Source organism: Mus musculus, chromosome 2, assembly GCF_000001635.26.
Source record: "Mus musculus strain C57BL/6J chromosome 2, GRCm38.p6 C57BL/6J".
Taxonomy (NCBI): Eukaryota; Metazoa; Chordata; class Mammalia; order Rodentia; family Muridae; genus Mus; species Mus musculus.
In genome coordinates this window covers 103422978-103446844 of record NC_000068.7, presented here as the reverse complement: position 1 = coordinate 103446844, position 23867 = coordinate 103422978, and the positions used below count along the sequence as shown (strand labels likewise).

The window sequence follows — 23867 nt, the reverse complement described above, 5'->3', positions numbered from 1 at the left end:
GGAGGCACCACTACACCCATGTAAGTTGCAGACAGTGGTAGGTGATGTTTTTGGAGGCTGGGTGGTGGTTTGAGATTTTATATTAAAGTGAATTCTGCGATCCCCGTGCCCTGCCTTCTTTTGAGACAGGCTTTTAGATGGCTCGCACTGATCTTGAACTCACTGTAGTTTAGGACGACCTCGAACTCCCGACCCTCCTGCCTCCACCTCTTCACTAAGTGCTGGGAATACAGGCCTGGACTGGCTTTTCCAGTTTATGCTGGGGTGAAAGCCAAGGCTTCATTCATGTTACACAAACTACTTAACTGAGCTACATTTCTATCTCAGCAGCCCATCTTTTAAGAAGATCCCTCTTGTGACTGTGTGGAGAACAGATTGGAAGGGACCCAGCAAAAACAAGGAGATGAGACTTCATGCAGGAAGCGAGAGTTAACTCAGTATTGGAAGGGATTGCATATCATTGTGCTTTGATTGATAATCTCAGATACTCACACATGCATTGTCCGAAATTATTTGGATTTTAAAGAGAATTTTAGAACCAGACCCAGCTCCTGCCTCACCTTAAGTCTCTGTCTATTCTTCCAGCTCTGGGGTCACTTTGCTTCAGCTACACGGGCTTTCTCATCAGGCAGGCACCTTACACCGTGGGGCATTTACAGTCGCCCTTTGTCCCTTCCTTGACTATCTGGGTATTCACATCTTCATCTCAGTCAGGGCTAAGATTCACCTTCCAGGAGTGGCTTCCTCCCACTTTGAAAATTGTAACCGCACATCGGCGCCTTTGGGCCTCTACTGAGATCTCTCATTTACTTCTTTCTGGCCTTTGAGCACCTACATGACACATTGATTTGTGTGCTTTGCCGTCTGTGTCCACTAGAGGGCAGGATTTGCCTCTACCTATGTATTCCCTCAGCACCTAGCATAGTGCAAGGCATACAGCAGGTATTAAATAACTGTTATTATCAGCCACTACACTACACTAATCATGCAGACTGAATAGTCTAGGATATGTATTAATGAAACAAAGGAATACGCAAGGGATCTTGGGAAAAAAGGGTGTCCCGTGTACACTCTTGCCCAGGTCCTGTGTTCTAGGCTACTGGATTGTATCACTCCCCACATGAACATCTTGTAGTATCACCACAATGAAGGCTGTCACATTAAGCAGGCCTTTCATAAAGTGGACCCCCCAGTCCTCTAGCCTTATCTCTTTCTGCTCCCCGCCTTTCTTTCATCTCAGGTTAGCGGGTTTCAGTGGGGTCGGAGTGACTTTCCTCACATCTACCCAGCAGACTCTCATTCCCACAGAACCTCTTCAGAAGCCTCCCCTGAGTCCACCTCCTGGGCTAGAGATCTAAGAGCATCCATGTCCTGTGCTAGAGCCCCCGGCTACCTCCTGGAGGTCTAAAAGCACCCATGTGTTTCTTCTTCCTTTAAAACCTATCTCAGCTTTTCTTCACTTATGTTCTTATGTTCATGGGGCATTTTATTAAGTGCTGAGTGTTTACTAGAGGCCTCATACACTGCAGCATAGTCCTGTAGCAACGGTGGATGATGCTCACATTATTGCCATTTTATTTAAGAGTTTGGAACCCAGAGAGTTTAAAATTTTTGTACAGGTGCCAGGCTGGGACTTGAGTACAGTGTTCTTTCTCCACCTGTCACCTCCGTCCCAGAGGTCCCAGAGCTGACACTCACAAGCAGGTCATGTCCTTTGCAGGAGGTATTTGGTAGGCACCGAGTGAGCACTTAGCTCAAATGATCTGAGCAGCGGTCACTGGCTCTTTTGTGCTGTGTGCCTATCCCCATCTCTAGACTTCCCCATTGTGTTACTGAATCTTTTAGGGGGCGGGGGAAGCAAGTGGAGCCATAACAATAAACAAAGCCGAGTCACTGAGTCACTGACTACGAACAGATAAGAAGCCTTCACTGGACTACAAGGAGAGCCAGGGAAAGGGCAAGCTTTTCATCTCTGTGGTCCCTTGTGCTTGGGATGGAGTCTGTTTGGTGGGATGAGGGGAGGTGGTGGGCACAGAGCAGAGGGATCACACAAGAGACGTGAAGATCCATCTGGTCAGGTTACTCTGTTCCTACTCTTCCAGATCAGGTGACTTTGAAGTCCTTCATGAGTTGAGGAGGTTCCAAATCTCTCTCCTTTGATTAATCTAATGGTTGAGATAGAGGCGGAGGCAGAGGAGATGGCGTCATTGCTGCCAGTCTCAAGGCAGGCACCTGATTAAACCCTTCACCAAGGTGAGCTGTTGGTTTGTTGCAGTACCGTGAAGGAATGCTGCATGTCTGCAAACACCAGCCTTACAGCAACAGTACCCAAGCAGCGGGGGTACCTGGTGTGGCACAAGGGGAGGCATATTCCTGCTACTGTCACTGAGGCTTGGGCGGGCCTGGTTGTCCTTGATACTGGAAGCTTAAAATTTTAAGTTTATCATCATGAAATCCTAATCAGGTGTCCTCTAGAAGCTAAGATGGAGGCCTGGTGACAGGGTTTCAAAATCGAGCTCACTCCTGTTCATGACACTGTCAGTCCATTCAAAACTCCCAACCCCACACTAGCATGCCTCAGAGATACTCAAGAGCAGGAGTTGCTGGCCATGAACTCAAGCTTGTAAGCTCTATCCTTGGGTATGGTGTGGTCTCTACTGACATTTCTGTAGTGCAGGAGGGAGGGGACAGGTGGAAAGAGAAGAAAAAAAAAATGATCAAGGGCTGGACTGTTGCTGCTTGGCCAGTTTGGATGGCTTCGAGGCTTGCTGGGCTTTGGGTAGGAACAAATGAAGATCCCCTGTGATGGATCACTGTCAAGCAAGGTTCGGAGCTAGACAACTCCCAGGTACCTTGGATCTCTACCAAGTAGGCAGAAGAACAAATAGAAGGGCTTGGGAGCTGCTATGCATGCGTGCATGCAAATGTGCATGTGTGTGTGTGCGCATGCATGTATGTTCATATCAGTCCCAGGTCTGTGATTACTCTAAAGTTGCTGCACCCCAGTTTTCTTCAGATGCAAATGGAGATGGGGCATGCATGTGAGCTCATATATCTAGGACTCCTGACTCTATACCTGGCACAGTGCTAAGTGCTTTAGAAACATAATGATAGGGCTGGAGAGATGGCTCAGTGGTTAAGAGCACTGACTGCTCTTCCAGAGGTCCTGAATTCATTTTCCAGCAACCACATGGTGGCTCACAACCATCTGTAATGAGTTCTGATGCCCTCTTCTGGTGTGTCTGAAGACAGCAACAGTGTACTCACATATATAAAACAAATAAATCTTTAAAAAGAAAAACCCAAAAAGCAAAGAACCATGATAGCTAGCAATTGCTACCAAAGCCTCCAGGATGGGACCCTGTCCTCTTTGGCTACTCTGTGGCCTCTAGTTGGCACATCAGCATTGGAAGGCATGATCAAAATACATCACATACATGTATGGAATTCTCAAAGAACACATAGAAATGTTTTTAAAACAGAAGCTCCAACGTTCCCGTTCCCTGCCTCCATCTCCAGACATGAACTAATTGTTGGGATTGTGGGTCATTTGAGATCCCCCTATTCCACCATCCTTTAATTATCAACGACTTAGCAATGGGTTTAGATTATTCTGAAATATCAGCAACCATAGGACCGGTAAACGCTGGAAGCCATTGGCACCATGGCTAATGGGCACTGGCTTTATAGTATTCTCACTGCAGGCACCTACAAGGCCCTTTACCAGGCACAAATTTCATTGCTTCTTAAACTCACCACAGCCCTGAAGGGCCCTGATATTTTATAGACAGGGAGTCTTAAGGAGGACTTGAGTTATTGTCCCACAGACCCCACCTTCCCTGTCACACTCTTTTAACCCATTTTCTCTACTCTTTCTCCAAGTCTGTGCTTGCTTTTGGTTCATCAACCTTCTAGTGTGGTTGTTAAATCAGGATCAAACCCAAGTGGCCAGTATGCGGGCACAGCTGTGGGCAGTTTGAATGTCATACTTACAGTCTTTGATGCCAGTCTTGGTCTCTTCAGCATCATTGAAAAAGGAGTAACCTGGGGAAGAAAGGAAAAGAGAGATTCATAAACTATTTCATGCAATCCTGGGGTCTGGCCAGACCAGGAGAGGAGATTTTGGAGGAAGGGAAGTGACTCTCATTTCTGAGGGACTTTTTTTTCCCCAGAGGGAAACCTGGACACCATCCGGCCCTTATAAAGCCACCCTGAAGCCAAATACAACAGCATCATACTTTTTAAAAGGTTATCTAAAAAGAACAACAGACGCCAGGGATTCTAGGAGGCTGCATGGATCTACTGACTGGATTCTAGAGAGTGAATCTTGCCTAGGATCCAGGAAACGTGGGCTCTGAACTGCTGCTGTCTGCATGGCGTTGCCAGTCACTGGCTCTCTGGATTGTTGGTCAGTCTTAGTGGAATATGTACTTAAACACCCACTTGGCTCTCTTCTGGCCCTGGGCCCATGGTTTCTGACATGGGACTGTAATCCTTGGAGATCAGAATGCCTGCGATGTGATAGCCATAAGGAAGAGAAGGATAAGAAGCTCAAAGGGCACATAGCTCTGCTTGAATGCTCAGTTCTCTGGAGACCGTGTTGGTACCTTACTCTGTAGAATGGTGAGCTGGGCTGGAGATCATGTTTCCAGGAACCAGGACAGGTCAGTGGATAACCTATTCTTGACTTGTCCTCTATCATGAAGAGTACTATCTCTTTACTAACATAATTGGAACACTCTGGCCAAAGGGCCAAGTAGGGGACTGATGAAAGATATTTCTTGTCCTACACTGTAGAAGCCATTCTGTGGTCCCCAGTCTTTCCCTTGATCTCTCCTTATGGTGACCAGGGCGTCCATGCTTCCAGATCTTTACATCTTTCTACAACATCTATGATTCAGATGATTCATAGTCTGGGCTCTGGAGGTCCTCCTAGCACCTCCCTTGGTTGAAGTATCCTTGTTCTGTGTCCTGTTCTTGCAGAGCCCTAGACTATGAGGTGCACAAGGCACAAGCTAGATAGTTACCCACAATATAACTTTTGTTCAAATGTAGAAACCTCAGAATGGAAGACAGTTCTAATGGTGACTATTCTAGGATAAACAGTGAGACCAGTGTGTCCCGGGCAAACTGCTGAAGTATAAACTCCGGTCACGATGCTTATGTACACAGACTTGCCTGAGGGACCTAAAGGGAGAGCTTCAGGGTGGAGCAGGTTGGTGGAGTGGTATTTTTAGACGTAGAGAATGACATAAAGTCCCATTGTTGGAGTTGGTATTGGCACTCAGGGATTCCTTATTGGTCATATTTTAGCTGGGCATAGTGGCATATGCCTTTAAACCCAGGACCTGGGAGGCAGAAACCAGGACCTGGGAGGCAGAGGCAGGCAGATCTCTGTTAGTTCCAGGACAGCCAGAGCTATAGAGTAAGACTTTGTCTCAAAAATAGTAAAGGGGGATAAAGGAGGGTAAGATTTTTAGTGTGTGTGTGTGTGTGTGTGTGTGTGTGTGTGTGTGTGTGTAAGCCAGAAGAGGGCTTTGGATCTCCTGGAGTTGGAGTCAACCCCATGTGAATGCTGAGAATCAAACTCAGGTCCTCCAGAAGAGCAGCGTGTACTCTCAACTGCGGAGCATCTCTAAAGCCAGTGTTTAGCTTACTCATTTTTATTTTACAGATTCCCGAGTCAATGGCACATATGTGTGTGTGTGTGTGTGTGTGTGTGTGTGTGTGTGTGTGTGTATGGACATATACATATATACATATATACATATATACATATACATATATATGTATATGTCCATACACACACACACACGCACATAAATATATATTTATATAATCTAGGAAAAGACGAGACCATTGTGGAAGCTCTTAGCCCAGGAGCTTGGGACTTCGAGACAAACTTGGTTAATGTGGCATTTGGCTAAGGTAGCAATGCAACCTCAGCTCCTTCCAAGGTGGAATATGGCCCTCTCCATGACCCTGGAATTTTTAGCAAGATTGTCCTCTTGGGAGCGTTTCCTTTTTAAAGACAGAGTGTTACTACATCACCTTGCTGGCCTGAAACTCAGGATACAGAGCAGGTTGGCCTTAAACTCACAGAAACCTGTCTGCCTCTGTATCCTACGTGTTGGGTTTAAAGCTGTGTACAACCATACCTGGCTCTTGGGAGGTTTTTAATGGAGTTCCAGGCTCCTTCTCCCAGAGAGGTTGTGACACATTCAGCTTTGTCCAGATGCAGGGAGTGCACACCCTCAGCACAGGCCTCAGCTTCTCCCCCCAGGCCCCACTCTGCTTTCTTGTCCTCAGTCCTTCATGATGGGAGGAACAAATAGAAGCAGTAGACTCCCAGAGCTGGAAGGTGCTCTGAGGTTTCTCTGCCTAAATGGGAATCTCTTCTTTGGACACAGCATCCTTGTAAAGCAGGGACCAGCAGACAGCTTGGTTCTCCAGTGGCAGGGAACGTCCTGCTTTCTCTGTATCCTGAAGAAACCTTTCCAAGAGAAACTTTAAACTTTTCCAAAAGTCCTTTTGTAAAGAATCAAGCATAGATGTGTCTGCTTTGGTTTGTTTGTTGGTTGGTTTGTTTTGTTTTTCTGCCTCTTGGTTATATTAGTGATACAAATAGTTGCTACTTAGAGCATACTTTTATGTCGTGCCAGGTAATCATTCACCAAATCCTTCAAAGCTCAGGGAGGGTCGTCAATCCTCCTAGCAGACAGAGCTTCTGGGGATTCGGACAGGGGGCGCTTCTTGCAGAAAGAATCCTATGGCTTCCTTATCTAAGAGCCTGGACTGTATCAGTAACACAGCGGGTCATTCTGAGTTTTCACTTTGCCCGGACTGCCTGTGAAGCAGGCCTGTACGCTGTCGCAGAGGGAAGCCTCTCAGACCCGAGGCTTTATCACTGGGACACAGCTTTGTGATTTGAAAAAAGCAGCGCTTGCTCACAGTGTCTACGCTACTGGCGCCACCTTCTGGCCATTGGGTCCTTGACAGAAAGGAATGCACTCGAGTGGTAATTTTTGGACTCCTCTGGAAATAGGAAGAGAAAAGGTCTATTTCATTGTCTTCCTTTCTGCTTAGTCAGGGATGAAGCAGAGCGCCCCTCCCCCATCTTTCATGGTTTAGTTATTTTTGAGCATCCTTATTTGAGGCTTCCAGCGTGGTTTTGGACTTCCTTACTTGTGCTTTGAATTTTACTTTTCTTTTTTAAAAAACCTACTCCATTTGCTTTCTTGGCTCTTGCCTTTCCTTTTGGCTAAACTCTCAACACTAGGATGGTAGAACTTCTGGTTACGGAGAGGTTTTGACTGAGCACTGATACCAATTGATTATGAGAGTCGGGGTAAGGAAGCACCTATGGGGATATCAGGTCCCAGTCCTAGGCCCTCCTCCCGAGGCTGACACTGACCTTGCGAGCGAATGTTCTGGAGAATGAAGTACAGGTACTCCCCACAGATGCCGGCTGCCTCAATGAACTCCTCCTGCGTCATGCTGCAGAGCTGCAGGCCGCTGATGTTGAAGTGACAGAAGGAGATGCAGTTGGCATCAAGCTTGTACTGGTCGCAGCAGAATTGGAGCCATTCCCAGACATGGCGCTTGGTCCAGTATTCAGGGTGCACTGATGTCCAGTAGGAATCACAGGCTGCACCAGAGCACAGAGAAGTAAAAGGTTACCAAGGGGTCCTCAAAGAATACTCCAGTTATCTTAGCATCGTTAAAGGTTCCCTATTCAGAAAGGGCTCTAGGTCTGGCATGCACTTACAAGGATCCAGGTTATCTTCTCTACAGAGACCACCAGGGAGATGGGATTCTGTAGATGGCTGTTGGGACCAGAGAGGGTATGAGGCAGGTAGGAAATTACTAAATCTCTTTCTGGTGCTTAACATGATATACCCAATAAAGAAAGAGAGCAAAAATATTCTCCAGGTAACATGATATCAAGAATAAAATCTCGGAGTTCTGAAGGCCTGGGTTCAAATCCTGGTTTAGCCGCTTGTCTTTTGGGTAAGGCCCATAGATATTTAGGCCTCTGATTCCGCCGCTGTTAAAATGAGTGTAATCTGTTTGACCTACACGGCTGTTATAGAGTTGGAGATATAATGTAGGGAGAGTGGTGTCTAGGAAATCACCAATCGATTCAATAGTCACTACATGTCTTCTTTCTGCTAGACTCTATCTGAAACTGGTCTGAGTCTCTGGGCATTAATGGACAGGTGCTAGGATGGCTGTCTATTTGTGCATAGCCTCTAGTCATCTTTTACAAGGGTCTTGGGCTAGTTAGCTATTGCCCATAGTGTGGCAGACCTTGGACTACAATAACAGATGTCTATGGAGAAAGGAAGTCACGGAGGAGTTGACTGTACTGATGTCGTTGTGTTCCTGGTGATGGCTTAAGTTTTATCTTCTCCTGAGCTCAGACTGCCTACTCCTTCAAAGGAGCCGTGTAGACACTCAGACAGTTGTAGGTGCTGTCCTGACTTGGAGGCTGGGATGTACCAGTAGCACCTTGTCCAGGTGTTCAGAAGCCTTGTCTCAATGTTTCAAGCAGAGACAAATAGAAAGGCAGACATAAGAATAGAGGTGTGTGTGTGTGTGTGTGTGTGTGTGTGTGTGTGTGAGAGAGAGAGAGAGAGAGAGAGAGAGAGAGAGAGAGAGAGAGAGAGACTTGGCACTTGTCAAGTTCTTTGTCAATGCAGACAGCTACCTGTGCAGCTGAGGCAAACACTCTACCAGTGAACTTTATCCCCAGCTCTAATGTAAATAATTTTTGTAGCCACTATAGTATCTAAGTACTCATGTATCAATCCACTACCCAACCATCCATCCATCCACCCACCAACATGTCTGTCTGTCCATTCATCCAATAAATGAGAACTTTACTTTCCCTCTTCGTGAAATGGAGAAGACTATATCACCTATATCAGAGTTGTTCTACAGCGCAAACGAGCCCACATGTGCTTTAACAATCCTATTAATGTTACCACTATCCACCTACTCTGTGCGATGCCACATATTGCCTGGGAAGACTTCATGGTGGACAGCCATGTTTAGCCTTTGTTCCCTGATAGATGAGGAGCTTGGGATTGGAGGAGAATCTCTTCCCTTAGATCCCACTGTCAGCCGGTAAGGTGGGATGTGAACTGCAATCTGAACGCTTCCCTCCTCTCATCTTATTGTGCTCGTCCTTGGAGGATCAGCACAGAAAAGAGGTGACATCTGAGGAGGGAGGTAGGCAGAGATCAAGAAAGAATGGGGGTGGGGCAAATCAACAGAGCAAGGCTGAGGTCACTGGATCAGGCCCTGTGGACTACAGAGAGAGTGACCTCTGCAGTGACACTCCCCAGCCACTGGCGCTGTTGTGATTGCCACTCCCCTGCCTCTGCTGCTGTTCCTGTGCCTAGATGAGCTGTGGTGCTCATGAACCCAGCTAAGATACAGCTCTGGTCTGCTGGGGCTACCTCTTGTCCATTGCCTTTGAGTTGCCAAGTCCTGATTGGCATTCTTGGGTTTCTCATTCTTCCAGTGTCCTACCTCATAGGTGTGACAGGGCTATTTCGTAAAGATAAAACAGTTTCCCTCTAAAACTCAGAATGCTCTAGGAATCTCTTTTCCCACTGATGAGCCTCTTGGTAAGCCCAAATCCTAGACTTGTTTTATTTAAAAAAAAAAAAAAAACAGTTATTTATTTATTTTTGAGGGGCTGGAGCTGAGCCCAGAGCTGCACACATGTGTAGCAAATGACCTATTTTTTATCACCAGCCCTTTAACCAGAATTTTGCATTCACATACATGAAAGAACCTTCATTGCCAGGCTGGTGAGTGCTGGTGTTATAGCCTTTACCTGGCGGCTGAAAACATGGAGGGAATGGTTTGTCCCAACTACCCTTTCCGTGATCCCCCACTGCTGGCTGGAGCTGGCTGATCAGGCTTATGGCTGGTTTCTGGCAGAGAGCAGGGTCTCCTGAGAAAACAGACCCTTCCTGAGTTCGGTCTGTGCTTTTTCATCTACTGATTGCTGGCTTGAGTAAATCTAAGAGGTCTTTAGCTGTTCCTGGTATTCTGATGGGAGCTGTTTATGATCCTTGACATTCTTTGGCTGCTGGTCCCGCACTGGGGCCTGACTGAGATGGCTATCGGTGCACTGCTGTGCAGCACACAGCACGCTTCTCTCCATGGGAAGGTTTTTCTGTGTCTCTGTTCCCTTCCCGGCTCCAGTTCTATGGCATGGTTATTTTGTTTGGAAGGAAGACTTCATTGTTTCTTCCCTTAAGGATCTAGAGAAGGGGTAGGGGGAGGGCATTTATGGCACCAGGAAGCTGTTGCTGGCCTAGTGCCTCGCTCTCTGGCTCCTTGGTGGAACTCACTTATAGAGCAGGCTTTGCAGGCAACAGGGGCCCAACTACAATGGTGGCTGGCTTTCCTGTCAGCCAAAGCCCTTCCCACAGTCTCCAGAGCTGAGAGGAAATGGTTGCTCCCAGGGACGTGGAGGCAGGACGAGGGGAGCCAGCATCCAGAGACTAGGTGGTGGAGTGTTTCCATGGTCTCAGCTTTAGGATAGGGGTTGGGGGTGGGAGGTGTTAGTAGCACCTCTGAGGAAGGGAGGGATCCTGCCCCAGGGCCTCTATTATCTGCCCCAGTGCCACTCCCTGCTCTCCGCTGGAAGGTGCTTTTTTTCCCCATTCCTCTGACCCTTGAGTCCCTCCTGTTCTCCTTGAACCACAGCAGTTCACACTCTCTCAAAGAATCTTCCCCTCAGGGTGCCCTGCTAAGAAAGTTCCAGAAGGATTCACAGCACCTCAGACCCCAGCTGTGGAACTCTGGTCACCCTGAACTGGGAGTGCTGGGAGTTGCTTCCCATCCCCCACCCCCTCAGCCCACCACTCCTCAGTAAGTGTTACCAGATCACCAGTGATTGCAATCTTTACCTTAGGGTAAGGAAACAGGTTCTGGGAGGTTACAAGGTTCCCCTCCAGGGTCACAGTGGCCATAAGTAAGGTCATTGGACACCATGTGGACATCTTGCATCATGCCACATTTCCTGGTCTTGGAGAATACACATATCAAAAATAAGATTTGGATGAAGGCAGGCAAATGGATGCACATCCGCCACACAATTAGAAGTCAGTAAACCTGTTTACCTATTACCTGCCTATCTATTTATCTATCTCTAGCTTACGTCTGAAAAGTCAGAAATATGGAGAGGTGATGGTGCCAGTGTCTCTGCTTCCAGCAAATAACATGAACAAGAACCTACTAGAATTTGGAAGGAATGAACATAGAGCAAATCAAGGGGCTATTTATATAAGATTATACTCTCTTACTGGGTCATATTGTCTGGAAAGGTACAGTGTTTTCCTTGATATGTCTCTCATTTACAAGACACACTGAACTTTCAGGAGAAGCTTGGTATCAAGCCTGTTTGCCTAGGATCCTAGCCGAAGCCAGCCAGTATCCTATGCCCAGAAAGCTTGATGTGAAAGTCCAGAGGCCACTATTAAGCATCAGGCCTTGCCAGCTCCTTTGAAGTCTGAAGTGGGTCAGGGCACTTGAGGGCCAGCTGCCTTGGGAAGAAAGGCTGAGGAGCTGGAGAGAGTTGCCATTGACTCTGGGGGAGCTCTTTCAAATGGTGCTACCCAGTTGGATGTATTGAGTTCAGTGGGCTGATGTCCTCCAGGGCCCTCAGAATAGGGAGGTGATACCCACGGCTGAAGTAGCTCCAGGTAGGGACATGAGAATCAGAAAGTTCATACCATACTGGACAGGAGGAGCTGCCCAACTCTCTGCGTTCATTCGCAGGTTAAGGAACAACCAGAACAAATTCAGGACAGGGAAAGAGCGAGACAGACAGTCGGCTTTAGAGGAAGCCTAAGTTAGACAATTTAGGACCATAATTAGCATGATTTATTAGCATAGGGAGTTGGGAAAGTTTTTCGCCCAGGGCGACGCTGTAGAGAGACAGCGAGTGAAGTGTAGGGTACCATCATTTGCAGCTTTGGCGCGGGAAGGAAGGGCTGGCTTTATGAGGGAAGTCCTGTGGTGATAAATGACTTTCAGGGTTCCTTTCTTAGCTGGGCTGGCCCCATCCTACCTATAACCTCTCTTGGCTTCTTGTCTTAACCTTCAAATGACACAGACCATGAACAGCATAAGAAACTGGACCGGGAAAAGTGGAGGGCTGGCTGGGTGTCTGCAAAGTGTCACGGAGAGTTAGGGAGAGGCTGAGAGAGCCAGGCCCTGAGTTGTGATGGCTACGGCCACTCCTTAAGCCTCAGTGGGCAGAGGTAGCCAGGAGTGACTTCTCTGGGACGTAACTTCTGCTACGGGACTCTGCTTAGACCTTTGAATAACTCGTGTTTGTTCTCTAGTTTAGATTTAGGAGTTCTTAGGCCCATACACATGGCTGCTCTTGAGTTTCTGTGCCCAGCACATGAATCTTACTTGGAAAAGCCCCAGTGTGATTTAAATGCTTTCCCCTTTGATTTTAATACTTAGGATGCCTTGGCACTGTTCTTTTAAAAAGCCCTCCTTGAAGTAAAATCTCATATCGGATAAGCACAGCTGTTATAATTTCTTTCTTTTCTTTTCCTTTCCTTTCCTTTCCTTTCCTTTCCTTTCCTTTCCTTTCCTTTCCTTTCCTTTCCTTTCCTCTCCTCTCCTCTCCTCTCCTCCTCCCCTCCCCCTCTCTCTTTTGAGACAGGGTTTCACTATATATTTCTGGCTATACTGGCACTCACTCTGCAGATCAGCCTGGCTTTGAACTCACAGAGATCAACCTGCCTCTGCCACCCTAGCATTGGGATTCATGGTGTTTACCACCACCCCTGGCCCAGCAGCTGTTGTACCTCCTGAGTGCTCTTACATACTAATCACCCTGCTAAGCACTGTGTTACGGAGTCTTCCCTGCTGTCTTCAATACATTTGACAAGATAGGCCATGGCCATTTTACAAATAGAGAAATGGAGGCCTCAGGAGACAACCCTTTCTAAAGTCACACAGTGGGTAAGGGACAGAGCTAGACTCAGGTAGCTACAGCCTAACCTTAATAACGCTATGCAGAATGGAAGTGGAGGAGCCTGGCCTAGGGTGGGGGTGCAGAGGGGAGAACCTGTATCAAGTCTTTTCCACTGCCACCCAGACTCTGTACTAGACTTGAGGGGCCTCCTGGAACTAGTTCCCTGGGCTTTCCCAGTCTAGAAAGCTCTGCTGTGGAAAAAAGCATAAGCAAAATGCCACAGTTGAGGGAGGTGCCACATGTTGGTCTGGCCATTTTGAGGGCCAGGAAAGAGGTGTGTGTGGAGGAGGATATCTAGGGTGAAGCTTCAGGAAGTAGAGCTAAGACCAAAAAACTTTAGAATGTGGACTATTGGAACTTATTCGGATCTATAATGTTTAAAAAATATATATGCATGTGAAACATGTCCTGGTGGCATGTGCTTTTAATCCCAATACTGGGTAGACAGGCAGGTAGTTGAAGTTGGAGGCCAGCCTGGTCTACACAGTAAGCTCCAGGGCAGTCAGGGCTATATAGTGAGATCTGCCTCAAAAAAAAACCATATATATATATATATATGTATATATATATATATATATATATATATATATATATCATATATGCATCATAATATATCATACCATATTATGCATATGAAGTACAGAGTTTCTACTAAATAAATAGTCTAACTGACAATTCTCTATTTTGAAGAACCTGAGGTCAAGGCCAAGGTGAATTAATGACGTTCCAGTGTATTTTGCAATCTGTGGCTGTGCCCTTCCAAGTCCTTAGTGCAGTCAGGCAGAGGCCCTGCTTCAAAGAGCAGTCCAGACTCACTTGTGGTGAGCGCAATGAGGGCACAGGCTCAGGCCTTCTCAGCTGAAGGCATTTGTGAAGTTTGGAAGCAGCTGGGTTTCGCTAGGCTGAGCATCATATTCCCTCCCTCTCAGCCGTCACTTGTCTGGATCCAGGGTATGTTACGTCTCCCTCACACCCTTTGCCTTTGCAGTCCCAGATTGGAAGGGTTACCACTGAAGTCTAGGTTGACTGGAGAGGAAGGCAATAGCTATTTCCTTCCTCTCTAGGAGTAGCGAGGTGTCCCTGTGAGGCAAGCATCTGACAAGTGCCAGGCCCGTGTTTAAACGCCTGATAATATTAACTCTTATTTTACACTCCCAGCTGTAGGGAGGGGATACTATTTTGGTGAAGGAAAATGTGTCAAATAGCTTGTTGGATGTCACTTGGCTGGTGAGTGGCAATGTCAATACTTGAGGGCAAATACCAACAGGAAGTTCTTATTAGGATAACTCCCTAGACAAGGCCTAGATTCAAGATGGAGATATGTGAGGCAGCAAGGAGACATGACTTAGGGGGAAGTGGTCAGGGTATCCCGACTACCCCAGCTCTGATCCTGGAGAGAAGGGTGGGGTTTTTTTGTTGTTGTTTTGTTTTGTTTTGTTTTGTTTGTAATTTAGATCTTGTTATTTCTCTGGCTGGTGATGTCCTGACTGGGAAGAGAAATAAGGATATTTTATTTTGGTTGGCCTCATTTCTTGGCGGAGATACTTCAGTGCTGAGAGAAGTTTATGTTTCTGATGTCTCCTGCGCAGGATTCAGAGACACTGCTGGAGGAATTGCAGCAGGGACCTTGTCTCACCTTTCATTACACTAATAGAACTGCTGAGGTCTCAGTCCATGGGGGCTGCCCCCCCCCCCCGAGAATCTGAGCGTGTACAGAATTACCTTCCAGGGTCAATTCCATTGGTGATGCCTTCTGCTAGTGGATTATATTTTTTTTTATTGGGGCAAAATATACCGAACCAAAATCTAATTTTAATCTTTTAAAATTGTCCACTTCAGTAAGTAGAATGTTCATACCATTGTGCAAACATTAGCATAGCATCAGCATTTGAACTTTCTTCTACCCCAGCTGGAAGCAGCCCTGCATTTTGTTGTTGCAGCCTTTAACTTCATTATTTCTCTATCAAAGGGAGAGTGGGCCTGAGAGGTTAAGCTGGAGCAGCTAATGTCAAAGCTACCCTTCACTTTAAGGTCACATGGAGCCGTAGCTTAGACTCTTGTTGACTACAGAAGCCACTGTTCCCGTAGCCAGGACATCATGTGGGCAGTGTTGAGGCCACCTCCCAACTGCTACCCCCTGTCATCTGGAACAACAGGCACTGGGAACATGAAAGAACACGCTAAAGCCTTCATTGTCTTCTTTTCAGGTTAATGTTTGAGGGAGCAAAGTGAATTACCTTTCTCGTCATCTTTCAGGGTAACCCAGGTCTTCTTGGGACCAAAGGAGGATTGTACTATGTATGCAGTTGAGTCAAGCCCAAACGCAGTGATCTGTCAGCTTTCAACATTGTGACATGGCATTGTCAGCTGCAAAGTTCACTCTGTGCAATTGACTTCCAAAAAAATATTGCAAAAGAAATATCTCATATTGTCTTAGGAATGTGTATGATTTTTGTGTTGGGCCACATTTACAGTTATCCTTCACTGCACGTGGACTGCGGACCATAGGTTGGACAGGCCTGATGGGTCTTTCGGTCGACAGTGAGCTATTTTGTGTGTGCATGTGTGTTTGGAAGAGACCATGTGTGTAGGGGGTAGGAGGTGATTTACCAGGTGATTTAGGAATCTTCAATTCTGGGTGTGCAGCCCTGGCCTCTAGCTGTAAAGGCAGAGGCTCCCTTGTGGTGACAGTGTGTAGCACGTCAAGGGCTGGGCCCCTCCTGCTCACTGTCCACCTCTAGACACTAAACTCAGACCTGGCTAGGCTTGTATGCTCAGGGTTAAGTCTCCTCGAGGACTGACAGCTTCATTGGTGCTTGTGTCTGTCACTTGTGTGGGTCTGCACCTTCCATGCCAGCAGCAAGCTGGCTTTGCTGGGGTGTGCAGTCATCCAAGCACTTACTCAGGCAAGGAAGCCTCAGAGGGTTTCTGGGGCAAAGCTCAGCTGGCCTCCCTCTGCAATGAAACTTACATAAGACCTCAAGCTTCCTTCTTAGGTACAGAAAACTGAGCTAAGCATTGGGAGGGAGAGGGAGGAGAGGGAGAGGGAGAGGGAGGAGAGGGAGAGGGAGAGGGAGAGGGAGAGGGAGAGGGAGAGGGAGAGGGAGAGGGAGAGGGAGAGGGAGAGGGAGAGGGAGAGGGAGGAGAAAGGTGGGGAGGATAATTTAGGATGGGCAGGGAACCCATGTTTACTGAGCATTACTTTGGAGCAGGCTGTAGAATTTACACCATAATAGGAAGAAGTAGGAGAGAGAACTCTACTGCCCTTCTTTCTGCACAAGCCTATACTTCCTTCCACCTGACTTTCCACCAACATCTGCATTGAACGCTAACATTTCTGAGCTGCCCTAGGTCCATGCATTAACCTGAGCCCATGCTGCGGCCCTTGAATGGGAATCACCATACGTACACACCTGTCTGATGCTCAAAGGCAGGGTAGTAGTCTTCATTGCTGAACAGATCGGTCCAAGGCATCAGGGGGTCACAGAAGGATGCGTTGGGCAGGAAGGTGCTATGGGTTACGGAGTCCAACATCACCCTGGAATATCAGAGGGGCTGTAAGAACATCTGGAACAAAAGTTTCCAGGAGCTTCCAGGTGTAGAACTCCTGAGAGGATGACCCTTATCGTTTAGTAAGGGCAGCAGGTAGGCGCTTTCATCAAGTGCTTTACACAGACGGTATTCTACAGTTCTCACCACACCCTGTTTATTCCCATTGCTCCTATGAGTACCCCGAGCCAGAGATGCTGAGACAGTTCCCAAAGTAACATAACAAGAAAGTTTCAGAGCTGGGGTTTGAGGATGGACACTGGGATTGTGCAGTCCTGTCTCTTAATTGACTTTTCTCTTTGCTTGTGTCTGACCCTCTGAACTCTGACATATAATATTTAAAAGTGCTCTTGGGAAAACAAGCCAAACACTGCCCTGTGTGACTCTATCCTAAAATGCTGAAATCAGACAGCTCTGGAAGTTTCTATGTGTTAGCATGAGCATGTGTTTGCCACAATCTTATTTTCCAGCAAAACCAGCCCTGAACTGATGTTGTAAAGCCTTGTATACATTAGATATGTGCATATGAATGCACACATATATAACAGCATGCTACATCTGTAGGTAATTTATTCCATTTAGTGAACGCTTACATGATACCCCGCAGCAATATTAAGATGCTAGAACAATCCTGAGTCCTCCCAGGAGCTCGGTTTCGTCAGGATGTATACTGTCTAACACTCCTGACACTGTAGCATTCTGTGTGTTCCAGTATACCGTGCTCCAGGAGTGTGGAGAGGGTAGTACCATGCTACGTCCTCTAGTACTTTCCTCAGAGCTACCACTCTGATGGATGCTGGGAAAGGTTCTGTTTTATGGATGAAGGATGGTGATGGTGGGGGCTCTGGGACTCCAGGTAGCAAGAACAAGACAACCCCGCTGACAGGAGATGGGGTTTGAGTGGCAGCTCAGGTGGATCAGCTTGGAAAGTTCCTGATCCTAACTGCTGCACTCTGCTGCCCCGGCACATCGTGGTGGTAGGAGAGTGGTTAAGCAAAGGTGTCTGGCTGAGACTGGCAGAAGACTGTTGTGCCCGCTAACCTCAGCTTTGCTGCTTCCCACACACCCAAACACGGCTTCTGTGCTTCATTCTCTCTCTCTCTCTGTGTGTGTGTGTGTGTGTGATGTTTGAAAGGTTTTAAATTATTTTTTAAAATCTGTTTGCATCATTTTCTTTAATGCTTGAAATAAAGTTAGTGAGATAAGCTGGTTCAAACTCAGTTCACAGGAAGGAGACAGCAGCTCAAAATCATTGCACTGGCAAATACCATACCAGGGCAGAGATGAGATTCCACGTCCAGGGACATTCTCAGATGGAACTGGAAAGCTCAAAAGCTTCTCCATCACTTGGTACAGTGTCCTCTGAACACTGTTTTTTTTTTCTTTTGCTTGTCACCAAGGTAATTTTACTAAATCCATTTGCTTCTCTAAATACAATAAATTAAAAAATTTTAAATAGCCATTTCTTTATTTTTGTTTGAATGCGTCTTAATGGATAAACTTTATATTATCATTATAAATGGAAGGCTAGTATTCTTTTAATGTACATTAAAATGCACCACCTAACTCAGGAGTTATCTTCAACCCGAAGCCAGTCTAGCCCATAGCTCCTTTCTTTATTTATCATGAAACCAGAAATCTTTTTAGATTTCGAAATACATGTTTACTTAGCATCCTTGATTTTTGTCTTTTGGCCAGCAAATCGTAAAATATTTACAACCTGGCCCTTTGAGGGATTTGCCAACCTCTGGGCAGAATTACCTCCTGCCTTGCAAGTACTGTAGTACAGGGCTGGAAATGCACTCTGTCATTTGATAGGGAAGGAAATGGAGACCCAGGGAATCTGTGTCACTTGCTCAAGGTCAACAGCCAATGGACAGCAAGGTTAAGCTGGAGGGAGGCCCTAAGTTTCCCATATGGTCTGTTAGCTTTCCTATCTGAAGGTATAGCATCATCCCAGGCACATTTATATAAGGAAACTAAAAGTTACAGGGATCTTCCGAGATGCTCACAAATCTACCATCATGATGACCATTCGGTGTGCAGAAGAACTGCATGCTGGGTATAACACACAGAATCTTTCCCCAGGTCCCAGTTAGGAAGCCTTTTTCTTGATACCCCATAGGGTTAAAGGGCCCAGCAGTTATCATAGCCATGGATCTCACCTGGGAGCCCATCAATCAGAAGTCCAGGCTTCCTGAGTCTGGGCCCTAATTTTCCCATGGATGGGCCAGCTTGATGTCTTGAATCTGTACGGGGTGGGAATGTCGGCAAGGAGGACTAAGACTGTACATGGCGCTTATTCTAAACTCGACTTCTGAAAAGTCTTTTAAGTGTGAAGAGAGGATGGGAAAGAGTCTCATACTTTTTGGGCTGGACACTAAGAACACCACTGATATGACCTTCAATGACTCTATATGACTGCATATGGAGAAAGGAGAGGTGGGCCCCAAATGGAAGAGAACAGAACGCAGTCTCCAGGTCTTTAAAGTCTATGGGGGCACCCTCCAAAGATTAACCCTAACCTTGACTTTGCCCTTCCTCATCCATGACTAACAATAGAAGACCTTTCATATTTAACAAGAAACTTATTTGGTAAAATTGAACTGGATCTTATCAGTAGGGAGTTCTCCTCCTTTAAGGATTCCACACCCCCACCCCCACCCCCACCCCCACCCCAGCACACCTTCTTGATCTTTAATCTCTTCAGCGCTACACACAATGATGGATTTGGTTCCCTCCGATAATTCCTTTTATGGCAAATTATACCCATTAGGTTTGCATAGAGGGCTCTCTCTGGGATTTACCATGCTGTTTTCCTTCCATAATTATTTCTTGCTTCTTCGTGGTGGGGGTTGGGGGGGGGAGGCGTGGGGAGGTCTTTTATGAAAGCAGTGAACATTTCTTTCTTTTTTTGTTTTGCTATTGTCATAAGAGGAGGCGTTATTAAGTCTAAGCTCACCACAAAAGGCCAGGCTACTTAGCCAGCATGCACTAGGTGTGCAAGCTCAGGAATAAAGCTGCTTTGTGTTTAGCAACACCTTCTCTCTAGGCCTTGGAAGGTGCTTGCAATAAGTGGGCACTTTTGGCTGGTTTTCTAATGTAGATGGATAATCAGTGTGGTGCCCTCTTCTCAGTGAAGGCTCTGGACCAGCAACATCCAAAGACCAGGTCTGGGTTTGCACAGCTGTTCTCAATGGCAGAAGGCTCTGGTTTGTGTGTGTGTGTGTGTGTGTGTGTGTGTGTGTGTGTGTGTGTGTATGTTGATAATGAAAACAAGGCAGAAAAGAACCAGGTTAGGTAGGCCTAGCAGTGCACAGAACCAAAAGAGGGATATTAGAAGGTTCCTGGGCCGGCTAGTCTAGCTATCCTCTGGCTTGTCATTATGGAAAGAGCCCTGAACATGGAGAGATGATCCTGCCTCTTTCATCTCTCTAAACCTCACTTCTTCACCCATGACAGGAAAACACTAGGAGACGCATTCAAGGTCAGCCCTGGCTCTGTGATTTTTCTGCAGCCTCTCATTAGATCAGCCAAACGCTTCCAAACCTGTACTCATGTACACACGTGTAGCCACATTGATAACATTTGCACTTTGGTCAGGTAAAGTCACCAAATACTCAAAATATAACCAGTACGACCTCTGATTAAACCTGTAGCCCCAGAAAGTCCTGTGCTCCCCTCCTCCTCCTTCCCTCTCCTGCTCAGCTGGACAACTGAGCTGGGATCCTTATACTCCCATGCCCTGGCTTTCAATAGACCAACAACAGATGGAAGCAGTTTCCCCCAGATTAATTATCACCCTGGCCACCTCATAGGGAAGGCATGATCGGTACGAAAAAGATTGGTCTGATCACCCTAAGGTGGTGGAATCAAATGAGCTCTTTTTTTACTGGTGAGAAGGTCGATTATAGGTACCTTTGGAGTGAGTCAGGGCAGGCCTGGAACTGAGAGCCTCCAGCAACTTTCTATCTCCTTTCTGAGCAAGCTCACATACCACGCAGACAATAGGGCCCACCCAGCCAAAGAGCCAGGGCTATAGGCTTTTGTCCCACTTACAAACCAATGGCAGAAATAATGGTGACGGTGCAAACTACCCAGCCTTGCCCAATTTGTCAGAGGAGGAAAATTCTTCCTTTGACCCGAGCCGAGATCCTCAAGGTCATTTTGGGGATGTGACCAAATATCTACCCAACTAAGCATCTATACCTGGGCTATTTCCCCTGTTTCCTTTCCATTTCTTTCCTCCCCTTCACCTTTTCTCATGTATGGACCTACAGTGCAGATCAGGCTAGCCTCAAACTTGAGGCAAGCTTCCTGTTTCTATCTTCGGAATGTCTGTTCACAGGCATTGGCTATTTCTCTGTCAAAACGTCTTTGAGCTAAGCCAAACCAGTGCAAAATGAGGAAAGTGAGACAGTGAAAATCCTCCCACAGTTTTATCATCTTGGCAGTGCCGTTGAGGAGAGAAACACTTTTTCTTTCCTAACGCTCCACGACACCTGAATGCCCACTGCGGCAGAGCCTCACGGATAGGAAGTGTTACTTTCCCACCCTTCGGGGCTCTTTAAGAAGGGTGGCTGCAGAGGGCTCAGTGGGGGTTTCAACACTTGCAGCAGTGGAGGGCTTGTGGGTTGGGTTCTTGAGTATTTGTTCTGAAAGCAACCACTGCATTGTGGGAGCCAACTCGCCAGTGCCTTATTGAGCAATACTTCATTTTTCTTCAGCTCATTTAGGACTTCATTTGTTTGGTTTTTTTTTTAAGCTATATTTTTCTAAAACATCATAGAAGGAAGCTGTGGGCTTCGATCGGAAGATCACAAGTTTTAGGTTAAAGACGCAGAGAATGAGTGTTGTTTGCGGTAGTCACAAAGCAAGCGACGGAGGGCACAATTCCTGCCTAGCCTGCTGCAACCTCTGACTTTCTTGCAGGCGTGCTAAAAGTTTTGATTTTTTTCCCCATCCTGGTCTGCTAATCTGTAAGTACTCATGACCATCTCTGATAACCTACTTCCGAATCCTTAAAATGGACATCTCAACACACAGTCCGCTGAGCGTCCTGAGGATTTAATAAAATCAGTGAACATTGATTGAGTAGCTAAAAAGTTTCACTCTGAAGACTTTTGAGAAGAGGAGGCAACCAAACTGTAAAAGCTGCTGTCCCCAATACACTGAATCATAGAAAGACCCTTGCCGAGAGAATGAAGGCAGGAGAATGAAGCTTTCCGTGTGGATGAGCACGTGTAACAGCCTGGGTCTGAGTCTTTGGACTACCACACAAAACCATCTCTATAAATTACCGGGCCTTCTTGTGCCTCAGTTGCCCCATCTGTAAAATGGAGACTAAGTGCATAATGATCTAGGACCCCTATTCTGTCTTAAATTCTCCTACCTTAACGCAGATGCGGGAGAGCATGTGTTTCCAGTTGCTGCCAGTAGGGGGCAAATGCGCACAAACCCCTGAACGCATACAGACTGATAAGGTTTGAGAATACAGTGGAAAAAAACCCTAGCCACTTCTCTTCTGGAAGCACTCTGTCCTAAGGGGCTGTGGGAGGGCCAAATGAGATTCCTTTAAACTATTTTGTACAAACTCCTTAAAAAAACAAAAACAAAAACAAAAAAAGCCTTAAACAGTAAGAATACCATTCTCTGTATCAAGAGGGGCAGCTTGGTGAGCAGGCCCTCCAAAGAACTGAGGGGTGAGGCCAGGGTTGGGGGAGGTGGTGGGTTTTTCTTGAGCTGGCTATCCGTGCAGAATCCGGCTTCCTCCTAAAGGCAGCTAAAGGATGGGCAGAGATTTAAGCGCCTGTACACATTCTCTCAGCTGCCTTTGGTTTAGTGGAACCAGAGGAAGTGGGGGCCGGTGAAGAGGGTGGGTGGCCACCTTCCCGGAGGAGACAAAAAAAAATCTCTCCGGCAAGCCGTCAAACCTGAGTCAAACACCCCCGGAGGAGGCACTCTGGCTTCCTCACGGAGGGGCTGCCGTGGGAGCTGGAAACAGAGACTCAGTCCCAGGCCCCAGCTAAGTCTCTGAGCCCCGACACCCCCTTTCAATTCATTCAAAAGAGCAAAGAAAAGCTGCTTACGTGAAGACAAGTGGTGGCTAGGTCCAGACAGAAGGCTTTCAAGGCAAGAGAAGGCAAGCGCGCTCCCAGCACCAGCGGACTGTAGAAATAAAGGCACCTGTAGCCGTGTGATATAAGTGACACCTACAGACAGGTCCGTTTGGTTTTTCAGGTTTATGCACAGCCCCTTTGATGACGGTGACATACGGTGTGACACGGCTCCTCGGGGGTGGGGGGTGGTTTTCACATGCAGAAAGTTTACCTTTCTCCTGCTTTTGTGCCCAGCTCCCACCACCCACCGAGGGGACCCAGGAAATGAGCAGAGAATTCTTGCCCCCGGGGGGATAAGTGGAGTGCTGGCTGGAGCAGTCTCCGTTGAGCAAGCTGGAGGGAAGGAAATTCAGGCCTGGTGTCTGTTCATTGCAGCCTTTGCCTGGGCTGGCCAAGTCCCGAACCTCTGTATGTAGTGTTATCCCCTATTCTGTGCGTGTTAGGAAAGAAGAGCAGTGCCAAGAAGTGGTAAAGAATAAAGGTGCTTCAGGGATCAAATTCTGAGCCGGTCATTTTCTGGCTGCATTACTGTGAATAAGTTAATGAGCATATCCGGGATCCATCAGATTAATGCAATAATGGAATCTGTCCTTGGGTTGCTGGGAAGGCCATACTTGGTAATGTCAGCCAATCACCTGGAAGCCTGTCCTTGGGCGCTACATATTTCCTTCTATTGATCCTGGTGGGGACCTTCCGATCAGGGGGCAGGGAGAGAGTCAGGGAGCAGTGCTTTCACTGGCCTTTCCACTCTAAGCACCCAAAGGGCGCCATGTTTGAATACAGGAGCCATGTGACAGCTTTCCCCCTTTCCCAGTGTCCTCTGTTTTAGAAATGGCGATATGAAGGGATCGTGGAGCTGCAGTGTCAAACATCCAGAACAACACGGGGGCGGGGGGTCCTGATTGGCTTGCAAGCTGTCAGCTGTCTCACTGAGAACTACCCAGTTTTTAGGACATCTCTCAAATCTAAATGACGGCCTAGGCAGTCATCTGGGAGGAGTGTTCATAACCCCCTTTCGTGGGTTCCGTTCCTCTCTCAATCTCAGGCAGCCAAGACACCAAGGTGCTCAAACTGCAGACTCTGTGATCTTGAAGTGGAAAGCAGAGATTGACTGGTTGGTTAGGTTTTCTTGGGAACACTGGGCATAGGCACAAACACTCAAATCCAAACACCCGAACGGC

The 23867-nt window shown here is 47.0% G+C and overlaps 1 protein-coding gene across 3 annotated transcripts in view; it reads right to left on the bottom strand.

Moving 5' to 3' along the window:
* Elf5 (E74-like factor 5) overlaps positions 1 to 23867 on the bottom strand; it is a 38892-nt gene that overhangs the window by 4145 nt on the left and 10880 nt on the right. The window contains exons 1-4 of one of the 3 annotated variants that reach the window (NM_010125.3): positions 22657 to 22777; positions 16432 to 16556; positions 7415 to 7648; positions 3994 to 4044 (exon numbers count right to left, since the gene is read on the bottom strand). In NM_010125.3, the coding sequence (NP_034255.2) occupies positions 3994 to 4044; positions 7415 to 7648; positions 16432 to 16552 (406 nt within the window). In that variant the 5' untranslated portion in view covers positions 16553 to 16556; positions 22657 to 22777. Of the gene's footprint in view, positions 1 to 3993; positions 4045 to 7414; positions 7649 to 16431; positions 16557 to 21959; positions 22052 to 22656; positions 22778 to 23867 lie in introns of those variants that run through there. The other 2 variants (XM_006498705.2, NM_001145813.1) reach the window with 2 other exon arrangements.